The 17,539-nt window shown below is 40.8% G+C and overlaps 1 protein-coding gene across 1 annotated transcript in view; it reads right to left on the bottom strand.

Moving 5' to 3' along the window:
• Positions 1-16,997, bottom strand: part of CDC73 (cell division cycle 73) — a 174,699-nt gene extending 157,702 nt beyond the window's left edge. The window contains 7 exon segments of the mRNA XM_038412685.2: positions 930-1,018; positions 3,840-3,892; positions 3,982-4,044; positions 4,825-4,894; positions 8,473-8,578; positions 16,821-16,887; positions 16,890-16,997. Coding sequence (XP_038268613.1) covers positions 930-1,018; positions 3,840-3,892; positions 3,982-4,044; positions 4,825-4,894; positions 8,473-8,578; positions 16,821-16,887; positions 16,890-16,950 — 509 coding nt within the window. The 5' untranslated portion in view covers positions 16,951-16,997.
• Between the last annotated feature and the right edge of the window lie 542 nt (positions 16,998-17,539).

The raw sequence follows: 17,539 nt of genomic DNA, 5'->3' as shown, positions 1-17,539 counted from the left end.
TAGAATCTTTGCTCCATGCTTTAGCAATCTGTTCTATGGAGCTAGGATGGGCCAAGGACAGAACTTGGAGGCATCCTGGGGTAATAAAAAAGGAAAGGTCTAAGCAAGGAGAAAGAAGGTGGAGAGAAATGATGGGCAGTTATGCCCACAAAACCTACGGCCTTTACATCAGCCAGGCTCTGCCATGGGTTCATCAGCTTCTCTACCCAGCTTTGGGGAAATCCAGTTTAAGGCTCCGAAGGATGTTCATCTGTGTCCCTACAGAATTTTGTAGAGGCACAAAGGAAAAGGAAACTCCTGAGCTATTTGAATCCTTAAGATGCTGATGACTTCTTGTGGCAATGAAAGTGCACTGTCCTCCAGTTGTTGCATTATTCCTTCCTTCTCTGTACGTTTAGCAGAGCTTCATCTACACATATTATGGAAGAGCAATCAAATTTAGAGAGCCAATAGGAGACTCATCTGCCCCTCAGCTTGCTAGGTTTTCCTTCTTCTAGATGCAAAGTAGACACACACATTCCTCAAGAACTTTGGGTGTTTTAAATGCAGGAGATAAAGGAAAGCTTCTGTCCTCTATGGTGTTTCCCATTTTATTAGCCCATCTATATAATACTGTGGCAGAAACAGAAGGAAAAAGAAAATACCAGTCAGTGAGACAAACCAACAGCCTGATCACTTCTGGGTGCTGACTGATCAGTCACTGCTGTGAAGTTACCCCTCCAAAACAGGAGTCTGACCTCCAATCACATGAAGCTCTGCCACAGTCTGATGGCAGACATTTTTTCCACAGACAGTTTTTCTGCAGAAATCAAGGGAACCCCTCAATGGAGCTGCTGGACATACACTTGGGAACAGTTGAAATAACTGGTCTGCTTTACAGTCCTTAAAACTAGCAACTACTACCCCAGGAGTGAAATAAGATTTCTTACCTGATCTGCTCTGTCTGCACAATACCTTCTTTATGCCCCTCCAACCGAGCTGCCAGCCGCTCCTTGTCAAGACGCACACACTCTTCATCCTAGTAGCAATAGCAATGTTTATTTGTAAAGCAGCTTCAGTACAATCTCTCTGCCCTCTCTGAAAGTGAGCAAGATTAAAACAAACTTCACAGAAATCAGCATGTTTAACTTTTTGTGACTAAAGAAATTCCTTGCCAATCTGGTGTAGTTTTCTAGCCATGCTGCACGGATGGATTGCTGAGTGGTAGACCACTAAAAACTGACTCTTGAAAGAGCACTGAGTAGTTAAAAACTAAAGAAAGCTACAAGTCACCTCTTGAAAGTCAGACAATTTAGAGAATGACTTTTATGTTGGCTGCCAGAGCACATATTTCTTGAAATAAGGAATCCCATCACCTCACTTCCCCTTCCAAACAAAATTTAAGTGGTTTTAAAATTTGCACAGATATTTAAGTGATGTATTAGCACAGAGAAAGTCAAATTTAGTCTATATCTCGATGCAGATCCTCTCCATGGCACTCCCAAAACAAATTAAAGTAATTAACTAGTGTTAAAAAAAAAAGCTAGATTCTCTTGTTTAACTGTGCTTAAGGCAGAAATGTAGTGGGAAGAGGCAGCAAAGGTGGACTTATGCCATCTTTTCAGCTTTTTGAACAGCTTCTCATGCCACTGCCCCCAAACACAAACCATGCTCCAATAAAATGTCGGTCTATTGAAAAACAGAAGTGTTTGCAAAGACTAGCTCCTTCTGAGACGCAAATCCATAGTGACAGCTGTAAACTGATGTGGCAGCTCCCTGTTTTTTTACAAATAATTGCAAGGCATAAATGCTAATTGAAAAAGGGGCTCCCAGATGTTAGTGTGAATTAATGAGGTTGTACTGTATGCTGCCTGTTAGAAGGTGAAGAACTGAAGTTAAATATCTGTGAAAAATGTTAACATACTGATGTGGGCCCCTTAGCTGAAGATGTTTATCCAAGAAAGCAACAACAGAAACACAGCAGAGAAACATACATTTTAAAAAACAGGTACTTCTCTGCCCCGCCCCAGTTAATTTAAAATGTGTCTAATTGATTTTTCAAAAAGATTATTTGCATCCATCAAGTTGCACCCAACAAATTATTTGCATTGACCACTAATCAGCACTGGTTAGCCTTAAATTAATTAGCTTTTAAGTATTTTGTTATTCAAAAAGACCAATAAGGGTTCATCAGAGGGATCGGTAAACCGAGCAATCACACGAAACAGCTAGGCCACAGGAAAGAATGAGGACAGAAAGGCTCTATCTATATAGTGCAAGAACCACTTTTCAGAGGACCTGGTTACAGAATTGTCTCCTGAAGGTAAAAAACAGCTGCACAGACCAAGACTGCAGCATGGTTCTAGAATATACTTAAACCAGAGTTTAGTCTACACAAGCCAGAACTGTGTCTGGAGATTACTGGGTGCCCATACTGTGCTGCACAGGTCTTGGTCTGTCCAATCTTGTTTTAACTATATCACAACATGCTTGTGATGTAAACATAAAAAATGGGCAAAATTGTGGCATTAGCACAGACAAGCCCTTAAAGTGAAGCTATGTTGTATGCTTTTCTACATACATCTGTAAATGAAGCAAAAATTGGTAAAGAGACTGTTAGTAAGTCATATACTCAATTACTGATATTAGTGCTGCTTGAAATCACTCATCTAAGCAGCATCAGGCTAGTGAAAGAGTGAAGAGGTGGAATAATTTGTAGTAGCTTCACTGATGGTGAGCACATCTAATCCACTTTATCAGCAATGGCACCACCCCTCCTAAATCTTTTGAGGATGATTGTACTGTAAGACAATTACTTTTTGTGGTAAAATAATGGACAAAGCCATTACATTTCCACAGCAAAATGGTAAAAGTAAGTCATGGTTTTAGTTTAAAATAGGACAAGTGACATTACAATATTGTAATTGTTTGCTATGAGAAATAATAAATATTTTTTTTAAAATAGTAGGAATATTTAACTGGTAGTTTCAAACCACCTAAAAAGAAACCTATAATACACAGGACATATGTACAGCCAATTTCATAGAGGAATCTTAGCAACCAACTGACCAGGATGACACAAAACGGTAATGGGGGGGGGAGAGAAGAGGAATCAGATTGTCACAGAATCATGGTCTTGGACTGTAAGTAATGCTAATCACCTCCTAATTGAATAAATAAATTATATATTGCTTTGAAGATGCACTCGTGTAAGTACACCATTAAATGAACTACCAGGATATCGGGCCAGACTAATGGTAACAATGGGGGACTGTAGTTTCACATGTTACCAAGAGCACTGCAGTATCAGAACAGGTAAACCAAGTATGAGAAGGATCCATTAACAAACACACCTAGAATAAATGATAGAAAGACGTAAATTAAATGTCAAATGCTTTGGCCTTGAATGGGGAAGTAGGAGTAGCTACATGTTAAGAGGGTGAAATGTGCCTAGGTTTTTTTTCCTTTCAGTAAATAGGATTTAGGTCCCAATCCTTCAGTCCTTATTCAAGCAACTAGACTAACTTCCAAACATGTAATACAAAATATACATCCATGATCTATAAAGTTGCAGATTTCCCCTCTTATACTACAGACCACTTAAGTGTGTTAGAATTTAAAGCCAGAAAAGTCAAATATCAAAGTTCAAAGGAGAGGCTGAAATTCCTACTAAGTCCTGGTGCACAGTCTCCGTTTAATTCACATAAGCAACTCCCATTCACATTTATGGGAGAAGTATGTGAACCTACAGGAAAGGAATTTTACCTAAATTACAATTTCAGATTAAAAAAAAAAAAAAAAAAACAAACTAGTTAGCCCCAGAAGAAACACAGATGGATGACATTAGTCATTTACATTACCTCTATTCTTGGTTTCTTTGCTTCTGCTAATATTTCATCTGCTGCTCTTTTAACTAAAGGAAGAAAAAGGTAATTAAAAATGCAAGATTGTGGTGGGCTTTCATAAAATTCATGTCAACACTGCTTAGCAGTTAAATCATACCTTGAGTGGATCGCTGAAGACCAATTTCAAGTGGTGCACTTCTGTCTATACTTGATGACGTTGCTAAGGTTCAAACACAAAATTTTATGTAAGTATTCAAAGATGTGAGCACAGGAAGCAAACAGCACCGCAACGGTAACAAATATTTTGTAATCTGGAATCAAGCATCTCTAAAATTCACTTACATTTGTAAGAGAAAATTAAACTAATGGCAAGTTTGAAATAAAAGCATGCTTATCATACATATCACAAAAAGTGAGTAGCCTCAAATTCCAATTTATTAAAAAAAATACTACAAGAAAAACTACAGAGAAAATATTGAAAGCAACATGCATTAGTATTCATCTACAGACATGCTAACATCTTCAAACACCTCTCTTCTCTGACTACCGGTAACCTAGATTTTAATGCTGGAAGACCATATAAATTGCTATGTTGCTAATGAATAAGTGTTAGCATGTAATATATCATATTTTAGCATACTGTAGGACTCACTCTCAATTCTGGTATAGTACATGTGTGGTATTACTGAATAGGTCTTTGTCACACTCTAGGAAAAGGTAAATGCACATCCCTACCACACAGCAGCATTAACATCTGAAGCTGTTGGCCCAGCTCAGTTTGTTTTATCATATAGCTACTAATGACACACAGAGATAGACAAGTGAAATTTAGAACAAAGAGATGGAAGAACACCTGTAATCCCATTTGAACAAGCCTCATGTACTCCAACATATATACAGGTTCATATATCAACTCTGGTTTAATCTCCCCCTCCCCACTGCAAAAAGTGAAGCAATAAAATGCAGTATAGCTGTGCTAAAAAGGAAGAACTTCACTCACATGTTTCCCCATTGAGGTATGCAAGTAGATCTTTTCTGTCAGGTCTTCTTACCACAGGAATGTTTTCAGTCTGAAAAGAATTGAAGATTTTATTTTAGATAAATCACATCCAAAAACAGGATGACTCTGAACAAAACCCTAAATAATATGACATGTATAAAGTTTGTGGGGAAGCCATTTCCTTTATTTAGAAGTTGCTGTTCACAGATACACAAATTATATTGTAAATAAATTGTAAGATCTGTTAGAAATGGAGAGCTGGAGAATCCTCATCTACTAGGTTTTCTAACAACTTTACCCATAGTGCTTAGTAACTACACAACCACATGCAAGCTGTTTTTGTGAAAGACTGATGCTGGCAACACATGACAAAACAGAACCACTAAGTGTCGTGTCTTTTTTCTTTTAAATTGTTCACAAGAATGATCCTATTTTTCAAAAGATTTTTTTTTCCACACCACACACAGTAAATCTGTTGATTATTTGAGTTTAAAATTAAGCATTTGCACATAAAGCAGTGCTTCATCAGGAAATGAATTATTTCATAAAATGAACCAAGTGAGGAAGGCTTTTCTCTTAGCACTTGCCATAGTTCCTGCATGGTTACACAGTAAACCGTAAGCTAAAATAGGAAGAAGAGAAATGGCTATTAAGCTTTATCTCCAGCCTACCCAAACGCTTTCAATAACATATTAAAAAATACAGCTAGCTCCACTTAAATGCGTAACAGTAAGTGTGACACCAATGTACTGTCCAGGTCAGCAGCCAACATCTTGCAATTACTTTTCAAGCATCCAGGAATGTACTAGGTACATTACAAAATAAATGTTAGGTAGCTGCTCAGCATTGGTGGATACATAAATTTATTTAAGCTGCTTTCAAAATTCAAGTTGCACATGCTATTCTCAAATTAATTACTTCTGATAAATCAACGGCAAGACTGGGCATAGCATTTAACATCTTGGCTCTTTTCTGGGGTCATCTATGCCACCTCAAGTAAAATTCTGGTTGACAGATTTAATTCTAAATGTGCTAGAATTTCAGACTAATCTATTATTTTAGGCACCTGAGCATTTTGTTCCAATTTACAGAACAGCAAATAGCTACTATTTGGATTTGGGTGTAGTTCTTTTGCATGCAGTATGTTGAGGCAGTCTTATGATTATGTTCCTAAGCAGAGCGTAGGATAAACTAAAATTACCTTCAAGTAAAGTCTACTAGATGGAAATACTCTGCAGGTAAGCAAATGTTTAGCCTAAAATCTTTAAAGTATCTCTTTCAGTTTAGTTGGTTTGTCACAAACATAGGCTATCTGAAAAAAAAACATTTAAGTTATAGCTAATCAAGAACACATATCTGATCCTACATTTTTGCAGGGTCAGCCTTGCCCATTTTCATTTCAAGTTACAAAACACCATTTATATTTCTCCTACTAAATCAACTGCAAGTTACAGTTAAGCGGTTAAAAAAATCTTAAAGATGCTGTAAGTAAAAGACTGATCTTCAAAAGGAGCAAAAGAAAGAAGACTGCTTTTAATGTACAAATATTAGTGCTAATCTGGTTCTTTAGATGTATTAAATAGAAATTTTCTGAAGAGATAAGACCATATGTAACCAAAAGCCCATGTTCCGATAGCTTTCAATACCAGGGTTTAAACCAGGGTAGGCAAACTTTTTGGCCAGAGGGCAACATCTGGGTGGGGAAATTGCATAGAAAGCCATGAATGTAGGGCTGGGGAAGGGAGCTGGGGTGCAGGAAGGAGTGCAGTGTGCAAGAAGGGGCTCAGGGCAAGGGGTTAGGGCAGAGGAGGGAGTGCAGAGTGCGGGAGGGGGCTCAGGGCCGGGGTGCAGGAGAAGTTTAGGGTGCAGGCTCCAGCCCAGCACCACTTACCTGGAGCGGGTCCGGGGTGACAGTGGCATGCAGCAAGGCTAAGACAGGCTGGCTGCCTGCCTGACCCGGCCCCGCGCCACTCCAAGAAGCAGCCAGCACCACGTGCCTGCGGCCCCGGGGGAGGGGCAGAGGGCTCCGCATGCTGCTCTTGCCTGCGGTACCTCCCCCAGAGCTCCCATTGGCTGCGATTCCCCATTCCTGGCCAATGGGAGCTGCGGGGTGTAATGCCTGCAGGTGAGAGCAGTGCGTGGAGCCCTCTTCCCCCACAGAGGCCACAAGGATGTGGTGCTGGCCGCTTCCGGAATCGGTGCAGGGCCTGCGGGCAGTTGTTTGCCCACCCTAGTTTAAAACTATCAGTAAGCACATAGCAGTGATGCTATGCTTCAACTGAGACACAGATTAATGAACCAATAAAACTTATCTTTCTGCTTAGTTTTGTCATTGACTTAAGAAAAAAAAAAGCTTTTTAAAATGTTAAAATATACCAAGCAATTCCTAGCTGCAAGACTAAGAATGGCAAAAAAAATCCTGTTTTCAAACTTACAAATAAATGTAAAATAATCTATTACTACTTAACTCCCTCTTCTCACCTGAGTTCATAATAGGAGAAGGATGTGTGCCACTCAGTTGCCATAACCAGTACTGCTTCTGATTAACATGCTATCCTTTAGTATTATGCCTACTTTTTCACGATTTTGTAATCTTCTCTCATAAATTCTCTTTAAAACAATGTCAAAGTCTACATTAAGTCCAGTACTCAGTGTGTTAGGCATTATAATTACTGTAAACAGTGACTCAATTTCATTCTCCTCATTCAATAAGAAAATTAAGAGCAGGTGTCAATGATTTTAGACACAAGGTGGGTGAGGTGTTGGTGAAAGACAAGCTTTTGAGCTTCACAGAGATATTCTTCAGGTCAAAGATTTTAGTCAATTTCAGTACTTCAGACTAACAGGTGCTAACAGCATACAAATATTGTACTAACTTGGATCAATCTTAATGCTTATGAAGTATTCAGGAAAGAAGGTACAGGTGACAAAGTGATTTAATTGTACTGTCAATATTGAAGTATTAAAACAACAAGTGCACAAGATGACAGCCTTTTTCAGCAATATAGTGATGATGATGAAACATATTCTATGCTCTCTTTACTAGTCCTGTATTGTTTTCCCTCATGCTACCCCAACCTCAGTCAACAAGTGCTTTTTATGAGGGGTGGGGAGGGGGGACTTCAGAGAGCATGTGTGAACAGGCTATAAACAACTTACCTCATCACTGTTGAAAAAGTATATAAAGCATCAAGGGAAGAACTAAGAGTACTAAAACTGTTCTACACAAGTCTTGAGTCGACATTTGTCAGAAAATGATGGAGATGTTTCAATATAAAAATGCAGATGGTTTTGATTTTTCAAAAGAGAGGGGACTATTACTGAACACTCGTCTACCTAAAATTAGCTCGGCTGTACCAATCAAGTAACAATTCCAGTTAGGTGAGGAGTGAAAACAATAATGAAAGTCACTAAAAACTGCACTTATTGAAGTTATTATGTTTTTACTGTTGTTCATGATTAAAACTATGCCATACCATATTGTTAGCAAAGTAACTATCAAGAATCAGCTGAGTATTTGTAAGTATGTTAGTTAATGTCACAGCAACTGTTCTCATTTCCTGAAAATACTAACGAACACAAAAATTAGCTCTCAAGCATGCATTCTCCAACATTATTAAGGAACAAAGTTCCATGTGATCTACTTACTGCAGCACGCCGGACATAAACAGGATGTGAAAGGTGCACATTATTCAGCAGGAACAAGATAGAGTCCAAAGTGTAGTATTCCCTGGGCTGGCCCTCTTTCCCTGTCCTGTAACATCAAGAAATAGATTTTATTTAGAACCATATTTCCTCACACATATACTCCTCAATCTCATTTGATATACCAAGCTATTTTTTAAATAATTGAAAAGCCAATGATCACATTTGTCAGCATGAGTACAATAGATATTTTATCAATCACTACTCGCATACCTACAGCCTCTACATGGAATGGATTCAAAACTCCAAAAGTGTCTGGAGTAATTAGATGTAAGAGAAGAGGCCAACTAATAAAAGTATATAGATATCAAGAATTTTAACTATAAGATTAACATTTGTTTCTCTTTTAAAAAGTTTTGGAAATCACACCACTACTTCATGTTTATTCCCCTAATTTTCCAAAGAGCTGCAATAACTTACTCATACCTTTGGAGACGGGGGAAGAGGGCTGAGGAGATTTTCAACATCCATTGGAAAATAATTTAAAGTGTTCTCCAGAAGACTTGCTCTGGAGATAGACATGTAAAATCTCTACTGTAAAATCTATGTTAGTGAAGAGCTCAGAAACTTCACAAACCGAGTGTATCCTAAACATCTGAAGCGCAAGAGAGTCTGGATACAAGCAAAATTTTATAAAGGAATCCTCATAAGGAACATGATAGGAAGTTATTCAGAAGATAAACCAGTAAGAAGGAAATAGATTTACAAATTTATACAGGACTCCCAGATTGCTGGGATCAACACAGCTGCAAAAAGCACATTAGGAGTTCAGCCTGATCTTCTAAGTAACGCCTCTTCTGCACAAGCATAAACCACTTTTCCAGCATATCTAAAAAAGCCATAAATAACTTTTCCTGTGCCTTGTGACCATCAACCAACCATGAAGGTAGCACCTAGGGCTTGAAAACTCCACCCAGAAGCAGCACACTTACCAAGAGAAGATGTGGGCATAAGACACCATCTGCAGAATTTTAGCTTATTGAGCCTTTATGCTTTAAAGAGCACCTACCAAATATGAAACAAGTGTAAATCAATGTAATGTGGTCCCAATATTCCAGACACCTGTGCCTCTACAGGTACTATAACTGTTGCTTTATTAACTAACAGTAGAGTGAAATTAACCAGACTGGTCAGTTTCAATGATACTATCCAGAACCACAGATCAGCCGCCAAGCTATCAAGAACCATATTGGTGGGGGAAAGAGGAGAGAGAGAGAGAGGTGTACAGCTTCAAATTGGTTAGACACATACTAGCCAAGAACTGGTTTTAAAGCTAGTGCCCACAAAACCAGGTTTTGGGATCGGCACCCTGGTAGAAATCCCAGCAATCAGCCACCCCCAAAAGCTGCTGATGTTGAGAGGGAGGGAATGGACCCAAGTCACTGCCCCAGCAGCTTACTGATAGGGCCCCTCATACTTTTTTTTTTTTTAAAGCCATTAGGTAGTAGATGTCTAGAAAATGTCTTGAGTCCTGGTAGTAATGAAAGCTCTTCCTTCATTCAACATCCCCCAGAAGTGATGGCATCCACAACAAATACCTGGTTTGTGCAGTAGTGCTAGCACTTTTTTTTTTTAAAATCATTTTAGATTGTCCCATTGTTTCTTTGAACTACCCTTTATTTCTATGTGATCAGGCATAATAGGCATTTTAGTCTGAGTTTGAAACTGATCAATAAAAAGAAAAAAACTGCTAGACCTCTATTACTACTCTGGCTGAGGATATGGTGTTACAAGACCACATTCTGACTTGCTAAATAGGCTATTTCGATGATCTAATAGCCATCACCAACTCGCAACAGTGCAGTTCTGGTACTTCACTGGTTAACCCCCAAGAAAAATTCCTACTCCCATTATGGGTGATGGGAAAGTTAATACAGAGCAAGGACATTAAGATAAGTCACATTAACGGGAGGTAGGAGAAAAGGAGGTAGGTAGATGAGCAAGGAAAACCAGTCTGAACAGCACTGAGATGGAAGGGCAAAAAAACGTCATTCAAGCAGCAGTTCTTAGTCCTTTTAGCCACTTCAGATTCACTTTGTAGCCCAAAAGCCAAATGGTCAATAAGCAAAGTATATAAATTAAAAATGAGTTCAAAGTGGCTGTTGGGTCACAAGCTACTGCTGAAAGAGCAAGCAAGTCAAAACAACACAGGGACCTTGAGAGAAAAAAAGGTTAGAAATGTATAATTTTCCATACCGTTATCACTTATCCTTTTTATAGGCACAACTTCTCATAGTAGAAGGATGTTACATAAACCCCACAATGTTTTTTTTTTCAAAACATTTCCTTAAATGAACAGAAATTAGCCACCCCAGGGTATGCATTAGTAAATTAACAGTGCACTTCTTGGGCAGTTGAAGGCATTTGGACCCAGGTCTTACAATGCATCTAGGTGGTTTAACAGTCTACCACCACCTCAATAAACCATGCCAGGGTATGCAACTGAATACATGCCAAGATTTTGCCTAAAAACAATAGTTAAATTTTAATTCCTTTGAAAGTCCGTTCCTCTCCTGGCTTACATGTCAGGACCTAAACTGAGGGTAGCTTGCTGCAGTTGATATCAAAAACCCCAGCACAGCTCAAGGACTAATCCATCTTCTACTTTTGGTGTTAGTAATGCCATCAAGTGTTTCAAAAGAAACAAAAAGTCCTGAATTTAGGCCTGTACAAATACAGTATTTTTATTCACCTTGTGCATCTCTCCACTTACATGCAATTCCAGATTAACAATTTCATGCCATATTAGTAAAAGAAGCATTTGCAATAAGCAAGAGCAAAAAGTAGTAGTTTTGTTTTTTGTTTTGTTTTTTAAACAACCAAACACTTGCATTTCCAGTTCATCCATTTACCCTCAAATCTGTAGATGCTAAGAGTTCATTAAGCCACTGAACTATTTCCTATTCTCTTTCACACTGGAAGATGTGAAAGATACTGATTTTTATTGGAGTGCTTAGTGTAAAATGTATCCATCATGCACAAAAAGAAAGCAGTAACATGGACAGCCCATTACTTGAAGAGAAGGATCTTCAGAAATACACACATGCAAAGATAACATGTACACTGTCTATTACAAATTACAGCAACAGTGAACTAGCTGTTCACTATTCACTAACCTCAACTATAGAGATCGCCCCTTCTGCTGGCTAAGTAGACTGCATAAAGGTCTTTCTCTGGATCTACTTGTCTGCTCCTTGGCTCAGCCTTGGCTCTGTAGTTGCCTTTCAGGAACAACAAATACCAACTAGCAGATCAAAGGCCAAGAAACAACTTTTTTAAATTTTTATATATTTTTTATATTTTATATATATAATATATATATATATATATATATATTATATATATATATATATATATATATATTATATATATACACACACACACACACACACACACACACACACACACAGTTTACTAACCATGTGAGTGTAATCTACTTAGCACTGAAAGAATAGTAAAAGCAATTTTAAAAGAGAGTGTCCTGTGTCCACTGAGAAAAAAAAAAAAATACCACAATTGGCTTTAGAAGACAGCTAGAGAAAGGATTTTAGAGCAAATGTAATCCTTTGGAAAAGTGCTGAATTACTGGAAGTGAAAGCTCTATTTATCCACAGAACATATACAGTAGCAACAGAAGCTTCCCCATATTATCTTGATACCGAACCTAAACTTAATTTTAAGGCTCACAGAATAGTTTTGTCTCCGTGATTATGCAGTTTTTGACCCCTCTGTCCAGAGTGCAAGGAGGGCAATTAAGTGAGGGCCAACACCTACTACATATTGGACTGAAACCACACACCCTTTTCACAGTCAGGCATTAAGAACTATGAACAGGGACTGAATTCTCTCCAGTAACCTAGACGTAAAAAGACGTAAAAATAATCCTATTACTAATGTTCTAAGCCAAGTGGATCCCACTCACCTACAAGAATTGGACAGTTACATGAATAATTATTTAGTCTAAACAAAGATTTGAAAAGTTTACTGGACTCCTTCCACCAAGGCTGATATAAAAGATAGGGAAAGAACACCCCCAAGAAGATCCAGAAGTAACATCAAATCCTCACACTGCTCAGAAAAAAAACTGATTCTCCCCATGGGGCTATCCTTGGACCCTGCTCAAAGCACCTTCTTTTGGATCAGCCTCCCCTCCTGTCTCCCAAAAGACGTTTTTTCAGACAACCAAAAACGCTTGGTTCTCCCTTTCACACCCGGAGCACCTCGTCCACAACTCTTCTTCCCTCAGCCCCACAACTACAGCGAGAAATAGAACTTTCCTATTGGGTGTGAAATTGGTTGACAGATCGTACTCAACGAATAATCATCAAGAAGTTGATGTGAAACTGGACAGGCTGTATGTAGTGGGGTTCAGGAAACATCAGTCTTGGGTCTGGTGCTATTCAATAATTTCATAAATGACTTGGATAATGGAGTAGAAAGTACGCTTATAAAAAACTGTGGATGACACCAGCTTGAGAGGGTTGCAAGCACTTCGGAAGACAAGATTAGAATTCAAAACTACCTTGACAAATTGGAGAATTGGTCTGAATTCAACCAGATGAAATTCAATGAAGACAAGTGCAATGTACTACTCTTAGGAGGGAAACAAATAAATGTACAACTATAAAATGGGAATGACTGGTTAGGCAGTTGTACTTCTGAAAAGGGTTAAAATGGATCACAAATTGAATACGAGTCAAAACATGATGCAGTTGTGAAAAGGCTAATATCACTGGGTATATTAACAGGAATATTGTATGTAAGAAAAGGGAGATAATTGTCCTGCTCTGCTCAGTGCTGGGGAGGCCTCAACTGGAATACTTTGTCCAGTTTTGGGTGCCACACTTTAAAATGAGGACAAATTGGAGAGAGTCCAGAGAAGAGATACAAAAATGATACAAGGTTTAGAAAACCTGACCTGTGAGGAAAGGTTAAAAAAACCTGGATATGTTTAATCTAGAGGAAAAAAAAAGATATCAGGTCCCGCCTCAAAGTCTTCAAATAAATTAAGGTCTATTACAAAGAGGATGGTGATCAATTGTTCTCCAGGTCCACTGAAGGTAGGACAAGAAGTAATGGGCCTAATCTTTAGCAAAGGAAATTTTGCTTAGATATTAGAATAACCCTTGTAACTATAGGGATAATTAAAAACTGGGTGAGGCTTCTAAGGGAGGTTGCAGAATACGCATCACTGAAGGCTTCTACAAACAGGTTGGACAAACATCTGTCAGCGATGATCTAGGTTTACCTGATCCTGCCTCAGAGCAGTGAACAGGACCAGATGACCCCTCAAGGTCCCTTCCAGCCCTACATTTCTATGATGTTAGCTTCTCTGCTCCCCAACACAGTTCTGAATAACAGTAATGAAAATGACCAGTCTTGTTAAATTTTACTGGTTGCTATTCTGGAAAACTCTGAGCAGGAGACACCGCAAAGCTGTCTCCATGCTTGCTCAAGAAAACAGCACTAAAAAAATTACTATTTGGAAAGATATCTAAAGCAACCTCCCTTCAACTAGGAATTATCCATTTTGGCAGAATTTATATGAGGAGAGAAGAGGAGGGAAGTGAATATACAACTCAAGTAGATTTTTGAACACCCTGAAAGAAGGGTAATAAAAAGTCACATACTTCAGCTTATAAACTGACTAGTTGAAAGGGTCAGAAAAATCCCTAACTCTAACCCCAAATTAATAGGAAAGAACAATTTGCTAGCTGCATTGTGCTTTGGAGGCTAGGATTAAAATCCAAAATGATCTGGACAAACTGGAGAAATGGTCAAAGTAAACAGGAAGAAATTCAATAAGGACAAATGCAAAGTACTCCACTTAGGAAGGAACAATCAGTTGCACACATACAAAATGGGAAATGACTGCCTAGGAAGGAGTACTATGGAAAGGGATCTGGGGGTCACTGTGGACCACAAGCTAAAGTACAAGTCTACAATGTAACGCTGTGGCAAAAAAAAAAAAAAAAAAAAAAAAAAAAGAACAACATCATTCTGGGATGTATTAACAGGAGCGTTGTAAACAAGACACAAAAGTAATTCTTCCGCTTTACTCCCGCTGATTAGGGCTCAACTGGAGCACTGTGTCCAGTTCTGGATGCCACATTTCAGGAAGGATGTGGATAAATTATAGAGAGTCCAGAGAAGAGCAGCAAAAATGATTAAAGGTCTAGAGAACATGACCTATGAGGGAAGACTGAAAAAATTGGGTTGGATTAGTCTGGAAAAGAGAAGACAGAGGAGACATGATAACAGTTTTCAAGTATGTAAAAGGTTGTTACAAGGAGGAGGAGGAAAAATTGTTCTTCTTAACCTCTGAGGATAGAACAAGAAGCAATGGGCTTCAATTGCAGCAAGGGAGGTTTAGGTTGGACATTAGAAAAAACTTCCTGTCAGGGTGGTTAAGCACTGGAATAAATCGCTTAGGGAGGTTGTGGAATTTCCATCATTGGAGATTTTAAGAGCACAGTAGATAAACACCTGTCAGGAATGGTCTAGATAATTAGTCCTGCCATGAGTGCAGGGACTGGACTAGATGATCTCTCAAGGTCCCTTCCAGTTCTATGATTGTGGTGGTTATTTTTGACTTCTTCTGAAAGTTAGGGCCACCATTATAAACAGAATACTGGACCACAGGTCTGAGCCAGTTAACAAATCTAATGTTCTTACCCTAATTCGGAAGATCTTTAATAATACCCCAGACTTCAGATGACCAGCTGAAAAATCCTTGACTGTGTTGTTGCCTCCCCTTTCCCTGCCTATGGAGCTTCTTTGGGAAAATTATTTTCCCTTTGATCTCCAGCTTTCTCAGCACCATTGTTTTTGGAGAAATTGAATGTTTTACTACAATTTAATAACAGTTAATAAAGTCCAACTAAAAATCAAAGATTCCAGGCACTCATTTTTAAGGAGTATAGGAGAAAGAGGAAAAAGCAACCCCTTGGCTTTTAGACAATACAACTGTTGGGCTAAAAAATGTATACAGTACAAAGAACAACATTTTGAAAGTTCACTTTAAAAAATTAACACACCCTCTTTCTATCTGAGGAAGTATTCGCATTGTGAATGTACTTGTTTACAATACGTTGTCTCCGAGAAAAGTTGGGAGACAAACTATATTAGTATTACAGCAAAGAGTGGGCCCCACTAAGGATAGGCCTGTTTGGCCCCATAGAAACTTCAGCCAAGTTCACAGGTGGTCAGATCAGGAATTTCTATCTGGACCCAACTATACTCCCTACAAAAGGAGAGTTTAGAAACACAGGTTTCAGAGTAGCAGCCGTGTTAGTCTGTATTCGCAAAAAAAAGGAGTACTTGTGGCACCTTAGAGACTAACAAATTTATTAGAGCATAAGCTTTCGTGAGCTACAGCTCACTTCATCAGACGCATTTCGATGCATCCGATGAAGTGAGCTGTAGCTCACGAAAGCTTATGCTCAAATAAATTTGTTAGTCTCTAAGGTGCCACAAGTACTCCTTTTCTTTTTAGAAACACAGCCTCACGAAAGGGTAATTAACAAAGTGAGCAAACAACAGGGGAAACTTAGTACCTCCTACTGAAAGGAAGTGACAAGTATCCTAGAAACTGTTTTACTACTAACCATCTAGCTAAGTCAGAAAAAACAACTCTCAGTCCAGCCACCCGTGCTCATCTATAACATCCCCTCTTTAGAGCAGAGGTCTAAAACCCCAACACCTGAAATGGACATAACCCTCTTGCCAGCTTCCGCGGCAGGAAAGAAATCACCGTCTTTCCTTTGAGGGACTGGATCTGCTCTCTCCAGCTGGCTGAATCTCAGAGCTGGGGGAAGCCAGGCTCCTCCCAAAAGGAAGAAAAGAGACTTCGCTGTTTGACTTGAGATCACGGCTCCCAGGGTGACAGAAAAGCAACAGGCGCGATCCTCCCCACCAAGGGACACACACCGGTACAGCCCACCCTCGGCTCCCGCTGGCCCCCCCCGCGCTCTTCCAGCCGGGACGCGCTCCCCTTTGGACGCTGCTGCAGGAAACAAGGGGCCACGTCCAGCCCCGGCCACCCGGGAGCCTCCCGAGGAGGCAACAAACAAACAACGGCCAGTCCCGGGCAGGGGAACCGGGCTCCCAGCACATGGCAGAGCCCGCAGGGGAGACGGGACGGCCGAGGACCCCGGAGGGGGGGGGCCGGGATCCCCCCCCCCCACGCACGCACCTGCTCCCCCGCCCTGCTCAGCAATAGCAACTTCGGGGCAGTTTCCACCCCCTGCCCGCATGCGGGGGAGGGGGGCTGCAGCGGCCGCGCGACTCACCCCCAGATGACATAGTTGGTCTTGACGTTCTTGGGCCAGGAGAACTCGCCGAAGATCACCTCGTCCCTTTCACCACGATCTCCTTCTTCTGCGTGTTGTACTGCCGCAGCACGCTCAGCACGTCCGCCATCTTCGCGCCGGGCCGCCGCCGCTCCGCCCGGCCCGGCCCGCTCGGCCCCCGCCGCCAGCCGCGTGAGGACCCCGCCGCCAGCCGCTAGGGCCCCGCCGGGCTGCCCGTGCCGAACGCCTGAGCGAGCCGCCCACGCCGCCTGCCCCCCCTATGTGCCCCTCGCCGCCTCTGCCTCGGCTCCGTGCTTCTGCCCCTCCCTCGCCCCCAGTCCGCCTGGCTAGCGTGGCCGTGCACGTCCGCTTTTGGCCGGGACAGTCCCCCTTTTTAAGCCCTGTCCCGGATGCCCTGACTTTTTGGCCAAACTGGGCTCTTGCCCCGTCTCCTTTTGCCAGGTGCAAGTTGCTCTGACCAGTGGGAAGAGCAAATGGCACGTGTCCAGTTTTGTCAAACTAATGGCTTGGTTGCGCCCCTTTGCGGGGGGTCATGGAGGGACGGGGGCTGCGGGGCTCGGGCTCAGCCCTGCGCGGGGCTCAGGCGGCCTGGTGCTCGGGTAGTCAGTCCCACCCCAGTCCTGGGCAGCGCAAGGCTCGGGCGGTCAGCCCAGAGCAGGGCGGGGCTTGGGTGGTCAACCCCAGTCCTGGGTAGTGCG

Source organism: Dermochelys coriacea, chromosome 8, assembly GCF_009764565.3.
Source record: "Dermochelys coriacea isolate rDerCor1 chromosome 8, rDerCor1.pri.v4, whole genome shotgun sequence".
NCBI lineage: Eukaryota > Metazoa > Chordata > Testudines > Dermochelyidae > Dermochelys > Dermochelys coriacea.
Note: the sequence above shows the minus strand (reverse complement) of the source record. Positions and strands in the feature narration are given on the sequence as shown.